The sequence below is a fragment of the Rhinolophus sinicus genome, chromosome 8 (assembly GCF_057876585.1).
Source record: "Rhinolophus sinicus isolate RSI-liver-muscle chromosome 8, RSI-T2T, whole genome shotgun sequence".
In the NCBI taxonomy this organism is placed as follows: Eukaryota; Metazoa; Chordata; class Mammalia; order Chiroptera; family Rhinolophidae; genus Rhinolophus; species Rhinolophus sinicus.
This window is the reverse complement of record NC_142508.1, coordinates 3,975,639-3,983,044: the sequence shown is the minus strand read 5'-3', so window position 1 is coordinate 3,983,044 and position 7,406 is coordinate 3,975,639. Positions and strand designations below refer to the sequence as shown.

At 51.8% G+C, this 7,406-nt stretch overlaps 1 protein-coding gene across 4 annotated transcripts; it reads left to right on the top strand.

Annotated features, from left to right (window-relative positions):
• Positions 1-614: 614 nt before the first annotated feature.
• On the top strand, positions 615-5,003 carry GIMAP1 (GTPase, IMAP family member 1). Of its 4 annotated transcripts, none has more exons than XM_088799809.1 (3): positions 615-718; positions 3,031-3,079; positions 4,060-5,003. In XM_088799809.1, the coding sequence occupies exons 2-3, from the start codon at positions 3,037-3,039 to the stop codon at positions 4,932-4,934; spliced, it is 918 nt and encodes a 305-aa protein (XP_088655935.1). In that variant the 5' UTR covers positions 615-718; positions 3,031-3,036; the 3' UTR covers positions 4,935-5,003. The 4 variants fall into 4 exon arrangements, with proteins under 4 accessions (XP_088655935.1, XP_074171241.1, XP_074171239.1 ...); XM_074315140.2 differs by having other exon boundaries at positions 628-881; XM_074315138.2 differs by having other exon boundaries at positions 632-776.
• The last annotated feature ends 2,403 nt before the right edge of the window (positions 5,004-7,406 follow it).

Here is a 7,406-nt window from a genome sequence, read left to right as displayed (position 1 = left end):
TGCCCAGGTCTAGGGCCAGTCCTGTTCGCCACACAATTGGCTCTTTTGCTGACCTCACTTTCATGACCCTCTTGAGAAAAACACAATAACTAGAATTGGTGATACCAACACAGACACCTGACTAAGGCTCGTAATAGGCTAAGAATTGTAGAAAGGTAGTCATCCACAACAGACCAGCTAGTCCTCAAGTCCTTTATTAGCGGGGGGGCCTTCCTTTCTTAGGAAGGATGAGACTCTACTGCCAGATGCTTCAGACAGACGGGACCCCAGAGTAGCACTGGCCAGATGGAAGTCCAATCAATGGGCTGCTGTGGAGAACTGCTATTGTGTCCTGGGCTCTGGGCAGGAGACTCTCTGGACCTATTTTGTAGGAGAACAATCCCTACACATTGAAAAGTAATTGAAGATTAGATCAATTACCAATTCTAGAAGCAGAGTTGGGGCTCGGGACTACAACACCCTTCCCTTCCTCAGGGATGGCAAAATATTTGATATCAGGTGCCCTGCTAGAATCACACGTGACCTTAGTCACAGCAGTAGGGAGGTTTTGAAGGAGAAACACTACAAACACACCTCCATGACAAATGTTTCTGTCTCTTTAAGTTGTTAACCCTGGGCACCGCCCCCCTGGGGCTTCCTGCCCTCTGAGTCTGAGAGATGTGAACACTTCCCCTTGTGCTGGGAACAGCCTGCTGCACTCACAGCCGAAGGGAAAGCAGTAAGTCAGGGGCTTCAGGGGGCCAGCGTCAGAGCCTGTTGCCACTTCTGCAGGAAAGGTGAGCCCAAGCAGGGGAAGGGAGCTGGCGCGGAACTAGGAACTGTGAAGACCCAGAAGAATTTGGTGCCTGTAGGAAGCTGGCTCAGTGAGCACCTGCCTTCTAGTAGGTACCAGGCAGGGAGCGGGATCTAGACAGTCACTGCACACTCCCAGGTGTTTAAGGAGGTTCTGAGTTTCACACCGAGTAAGTTCAGAAGAAGGATGACCATCCAGCCAGGAGCACACGCTCTTCTTTGGGACGGACCCCACTCCTTCCCGCTCCCCTGCTGAGTTGGCTTGGCCAGTGCAGGGAACAAAGCACACTTCTGGGCAGGAAACACTCCCCAAAAGCATATTCGGCAGAGGCAGCTATTTCTGGGGTCGGATAGGCAAGTCTAACCTCGGAACAAGCTACAAGGTGAAAAGTCTGTGTCCATTTGGTCTGAACCGCCCAAAGCACTCACTCCACTCTCCTCAGAGTGTCCACAAGAGGGTATTGCAAGAGGCATCGAAGGTCGAGAACACAGGCTTCAAACCTGTGCCCTTGAACATTTGTTCTCCAATCAAAGCTTCCAGGGCTGTGTGGGCCGCTGAGCCATCTTAGTTTCTTCACCTGCTCTGGATGATGAAGGGGGTGGGCTAGGATAACCGAGCCAGAAGTCACATCGTGGGCTGAACGCAGCAGAATCACTGGGTGGGGAGAGTTAGTGGTTTTTTAAAGGTACAGATCAGTGATTCAAAATCCCTAAGAACTATACATGTTAAAGAATCCCCTAGATAATTAACTCCCAAAGACAGCAGGTTCAGGAAGTGCTGGACGGGGTGAGCTCAGTCCCTTGGAGGTTTAAGATTATACGATTCTACATGGGTTCCCGTCTTCAATAACTGTGCGCCTTGTGACCCCAGACTTGAGCTCTCAGGCTTCAGAACTTTTCAGCCCCAAACTCTGTGGGAGGTTCTATAGGGCCTACCCCAGGGTCCTGGCGGCTCCCTGTACCTTCTCATCTCCATCTTTGACCAGGACTTCTGGCTTTAGCTAAACTCTTGTTGTTTGCTCTGAATCTGTGGCTGTCTCTCCATTCTGGCTCTGGCATCAGTCATGGGAGTGTGTTGAATCCTACACACAAAATACTCCATGAGGCCTGGGGTGGGGGTGAACTTGACTGAAGGCTTGGGGTGGGCGGGGCGGGGCAGTTCCTGCAGAACCACGAACGCCTTTGGATCAAGGACCCACCAAGCCTGTCATCTAAGCCCTTTGGCCAGAGACAAGCTATTCAGCCATCCTGTCCCTCTGCTTTTCCTCGTGTGGGGCCAACGGGAGAGAATACAGTCACCTGTGGTAACCAGGAAGGGGTAGAATCTGAAAGGGACAGTGAGGAGCAGACAGGACTCAGACGCAGCACAGCAGAGGCTGAATGGCCACAGGCGAGAGAGCACAAGGTGGCTGGGAAAGGCCCTGAAATCTGCTCTTTGGGCAGCAGCTGGAGGGTTGGGGGGAGGGGTAGGTGTCATGAGGCTGGAGAGGCAGGTGAGGAGACTGCACTGTGCTCAGGGTCTCGGTGACCACAGAAGGTTTGTATTCAACGATGACTGATTGGGTGTAACCACCTTACTTGGAGAAGCCTCAGCTGTGGGGGCAGGAATGGCAGGGGTTGGAGGGGACTGTTCAGTCTCCCCAGCACGCGACCATCTTCAGACACTTTGACATAGGACAGATTATTTGGCTTCCTGACAGCAGAGTCAGAAGCTCTCGGGATCAGCTTGGGAGACGTTTCTTTTCCAATTTCCAGAAACAATATTACAATTCTCTTCCAGTTTGTCTCCCAGGCCAACCACCTTACTGGTTCCCGAAGTCACTGAGCAAATTATCTGGTTCTCACGCTTTTCCAAAGTCTCCCTGGCTACTCAATCTCTCGGGAAAACTTAATATCTACAGCTTTTGTCACCGCCATAGAATTACCTGGGACAATTAATATCCAAAGCTTACTCACCGATGTAGAGTGAGCGTTCCAGTCTCCCGTCTGCCCTCTCATTTGGATCCTGAACAAACAAAACCAAGCTCACCCAAGGCTCTCGCTGTATCATTCCAACCCCAGCCCAGGCCCTTCCAATGTCTTCCCTCAACTCTGAGTCCCAGGGCAAGCAGGAACCATGATGTTGTCACTGTCGTGTCTGTCACCAGCTCTTGGGCTCTTGCCCGACACATTGTAGGTAGTTACACCTATTGGATGAATGAATGAATGAACAACAAGTTGTGTTTGGGACTCTTTCAGGTCAGCATGGGAGGACGGAAGGTGGTGAGAGATGAAGAAAGTACCTATGGTAAGAACATGTCTCGCACTGCACACTTGCCCCCACGGGGGAGCTCTGGGGGATGAGGGGGTCGGGCAGACTCAGGACTGAACAGACAAGCCCCAGGGTGTCTCTGAGGTGTCTGGGGCGAAACAGCAAGAGCCCCGAGATGTGCATTTTAGCTGGATCGCTGCTGCGCCTGCCCAGCTGTGAGATATTAACTTCTTTGACCAGCCTGCACCTCTGTCACCAAAGGCTAAAATGAGGACAGTAAACCTATTCTCATGTCCACAGAAGAGGGTGTAGAGGGTATCAGATCGTGCACCAGAGGGAGTATGAGTGACCAGGTAGAATGTTAGAGAACCAGGATGGAGGGTTAAACAGGTGTCTTATTAGGAAGCAGGTTGAAGAGGGAGGAGAGGGAGGAGGAAAGAGATGATCTCATCTAATCTCTTACAACCCTGAGAGAGACAACCTATATCATTACTCCCGTTTTCGCAAAAAGGTTTAACACTTAGGTTAAGCAACCCCCATGGCTGCACAGCTGGCGATGGCGGGGCTGCGAGACAAACCGCGGTGTCTGGGACTCCTTACAGCCCCTCACCTCCCGCCTACTGCCCCCTCCTGCCCTTCCTCCCTGGGATGGACTCTGGGAGAAGTATGGCAGAGGCCCCTGCAGCCGTCAGGTAGGGACAGCTGTGCAAGGTAAAGCCGAGCAGGAACGATGTCTGGTGAGGTCAAGTGTGGAATTGCAAGGGGCGTCCTCTAGAGAAACGCTCACCCGGTGCTGAGCATCCACAGGCGCACGTGGTGAAGCCACAGGGAAAGAAATAGCAGGTGAAGATGCCGGGAGTGCAGGAAGCTCCGACCAGAGGAGCTCAGGGAGGGTAGGGTGGAAAGGCCAGGTGAAGGCGCTGTTGTTCTCCTTTGTTCAGAGGGCTCCGGGAGGCCCAGGTAAGCAGGCTGCGGTGCTTTAAGGGTTGGCAGCTGACAAGTCCCGTGTCCTCCAGGTTCCGAAGACGCCACGCAGGGCCTGCAGGAGCCCAGGCTGCGGCTCATCCTGGCGGGGAGGACAGGAGCCGGGAAGAGCGCCACCGGGAACAGCATCCTGGGCCAGAGGCGCTTCCTCTCCAGGCTCGGAGCCACCTCGGTGACCAAAACCTGCGAGGTGGGGAGCTGCAGGTGGGGCCGGTGGCACGTGGAAGTCATGGACACCCCGGACCTTTTCAGCTCCCAGGTCTCCAACACAGACCCGGGCTTCGAGGAGCGCAGCCGCTGCTACCTGCTGTCGGCGCCGGGGCCGCACGTGCTGCTGCTGGTGACTCAGCTGGGCCGCTTCACGGCGCAGGACCTGCAGGCGGTGAGCGCGCTCAAGGAGCTGTTCGACGACGCCGTGCTGGGGCGCGCCGTCGTGCTCTTCACGCGCAAGGAGGACCTGGCGGGGGCGTCGCTGCAGGACTTCGTGCGCGACACCGACAACCGCGCGCTGCGGGCGCTCGTGGCCGAGTGCGGGAACCGCGTGTGCGCCTTCAACAACCGCGCGGAGGGCTGGGCGCTGGAGGCCCAGGTGCGGGAGCTGCGGGAGCTGGTGGAGCCCCTGGTGCAGTACCACGGGGGCGCCCCCTACTGCAACGAAGTGTACCTCCTGGCGCAGGAGCTGGCCGGGGCGAGCCCGGAGGAGCGGCAGCGCCGGGTGGCCGAGAGCCTGGCGTGCGGCGCGCGGGCCCGGGCCCGGCGTGGGCGGCTTGGGCTGCTTTCCTGGCTGCGCGCGTGGGTGGCTGCGAGGAGGCTGCGTGTGGTTACGCTGCTGGGCGCTGTGGTCCTGTTCTACCTGCTGCTCTCCAGGCTCTGGACCCCAGGACAGGACCAACAGTCCAAGTTTTAAAAATTAAGGGAACCTGCTTTGAAAGGAGCTGTGGAGCGGATTCGGAATTAAAAGTTCATTGCAGAGGAATCCTCTAGCTTCAGACAGAATTTTAATGACATAGAAAACTGAACACTGTCCACTTTGCAAAGGCTCCAAGTTCACTTATTAAGTTTCACTTTTGACTATAGATACACTTTTAAAATAAATGTCTAACTTTAAAACGTCCTTAAAATGTTTTAGGAGTCCGAATGCATCTTTCCTCCCTTGAAAAATAGTGAAATGGCTGGTAGTTTTTAGTAGACAAAGGATTCCTGGTAATGGAAAAATAGTCATTTTTATTTTGAGCATTTAAAGAAATGTAGACACTATCGTAGGCCGTTAGGCTGCTAAAATAAAAAAGCAAAGCAAAGCAAAGCAAAGAAATACCACAGACTAGGTGGCTTCTAAACAACAGAAATGGATTTTTCACAGTTGTGGAATTTGGAAGTCCGAAGTCAGGGTGCCACATAGTCGGGTTCTGGGGGGGGGCCCTCTTGGGGTTGCAGACTGATAACTTCCGGCTGTGTCCTCACTTGGTAGAAGGGACGAGCCAGTTGTCTGGGGCACTTTGATAAGGGCACTGATCCCAATCATGAGGGACCTGTCCTCTAATCACCTTCCAGTGGTGCCACCTCCTACTACCACCCTCTGGGCATTAGGTTTTCATCGTAGAAATGTTGGGGAGACACAGACATTGAGACCGTAGCAGACACTGACCCTCCTTAATACTTTTCTAGTTCTTACACGTGAGTAGATCTGGCCCTTTGTGATCCTTGTAGGTTTTTGTCATCATCAAAGAAATAGACAACAGGGTCCTACATGTTAACTTCTGATACAGCAGTTTTTTTACTAGCTCAATGATTTACTACCAAAAAGATAAATGTAGCTATAATGAAAGTAACAAGGTTTCCAATTTTCTAGCATGTATGGTTCATGTCTTTACAAAATGAAGCAGGATTTTGGGAAAATCACAAGTAATGTGTGCCATGTGGTTATCTACCTGAGATTTTATGCAAAATAATAATAATAATCCAGCTCCTCTCTGCTCTTGGAGAAGAGAGGGAGCCGCAGGGGCGTAGGCAGAAAGCTGCAGAGCACTGAGGTTAGATAGGTGTGGCTGTGCTATCGGGTTTTACAGGGGGATGAGCCCCTCACAAAAGTTTTTGAATGCTACACCATTAGAAAACCAGATGTCATCCTTAGGTTGTGTAAGAGAAAAAATTCCTTATTTCTATTTCTGAATGTGACAGAACACTTTTGAAAGGAAGTCATTGCCTTTTACCAGCCACACAGAGAAGGAAGGGCCCACACGTATGTGCTTTGATGCCACATGGGGTTACGGGCCCAGGGAGGCTCAGTGCAGGCTGCTGGGTTGGGATGGGCTGCAGTCAGAGGGCCTGAGGGCCATGGTGGCTGTTGCAGTGAGTTGGACTCTGAAACACGGCTGGAAAAAAGACCATTCTTAATTCCAGTTTTTAGCATCCTCGGCAGCCATGCTGGGTCCACACAGGGGCTCAGCCAGACAGAGTTTCCTCTGGTGACCTGAGGGGCTCATGGAGGGGCCAGGATTGGGGTGACAAATGGTTCTTAATATATTATGATGAAAACAACCTCATGAGGTATGAAGAATAATTATCATTCACTTGCTTTGACTTGAAGACGGAAGGAATCTACTTAAGTTAAATCCTGACGGCAAAAGGTGGCAAAATCAAAAGTGCCACTTCTTTGTTTGCCAAGCATTTGCACCAACCCAAGCTTTCCATCCATTATAAACTGCTTCTTGACTCACCCGTTTATCCATGTTATGCCACATATATTTCCTCAAATATCATAACTTAGTAATTCTTTGAGAATATGGTTACAACCCAGTTACCCTCTAAAACAAAATATTTTACTCAGTTCCAAAAGAAAACGGCGTTGTTTAAAATATTGTCTTTTTTCCAAATGAAGACATTTTCTGAAGTTGACAGAGTACAATGTCAGGAACACGGTCCTGTTAAATTAACAGAATTCCAAGAGCATTTTGAATTGTACCTTCCTAAGTGCACACGCTCAGGTCTCACTTTGGCTAAGATTCTATGTCGGGTCTAGAAAGCCTTGAGGGCCTCAGAGATCAAGTTCTACTGTGAAGAAACAACGTGGCAAGACAAGATTGCAAACTCTCCAGCTGCTGAGGGGAGCGGCTGGTGCTTCCCCCGCTCCCCGCTCAAGGACCTTTTGTGCCGCAGGGGGCTTTTCTGAACCTGGAAATCCGTCGCCACCTTCGTAGCCTTTTGTTCCAAATATCGCTTATGAAACCAAGTCATAAAAAAGGAAATGGGAGGGGGCAAGACAGACTAGCTCTGACAGGAAGCGTCCCATTAAGGGAACAGCACGCAGCGCCCTCTTAGGCTCTGGGTCCTGTTTGCAGCACTTTCGCCGCCCACCCGGAGGCAGGGCGTGTCCCAGTGT

What these genes read in the sequence shown, in the direction of transcription:
- GIMAP1 (XM_088799809.1), top strand. Translation starts at nt 3,037, where the DNA reads ATGGGAGGACGGAAGGTGGTGAGAGATGAAGAAAGTACCTATG. An exon ending in AGATGAAGAAAGTACCTATG is followed by an intron (nt 3,080 to 4,059) that starts GTAAGAACATGT and finishes CGTGTCCTCCAG; the next exon opens with GTTCCGAAGACGCCACGCAG.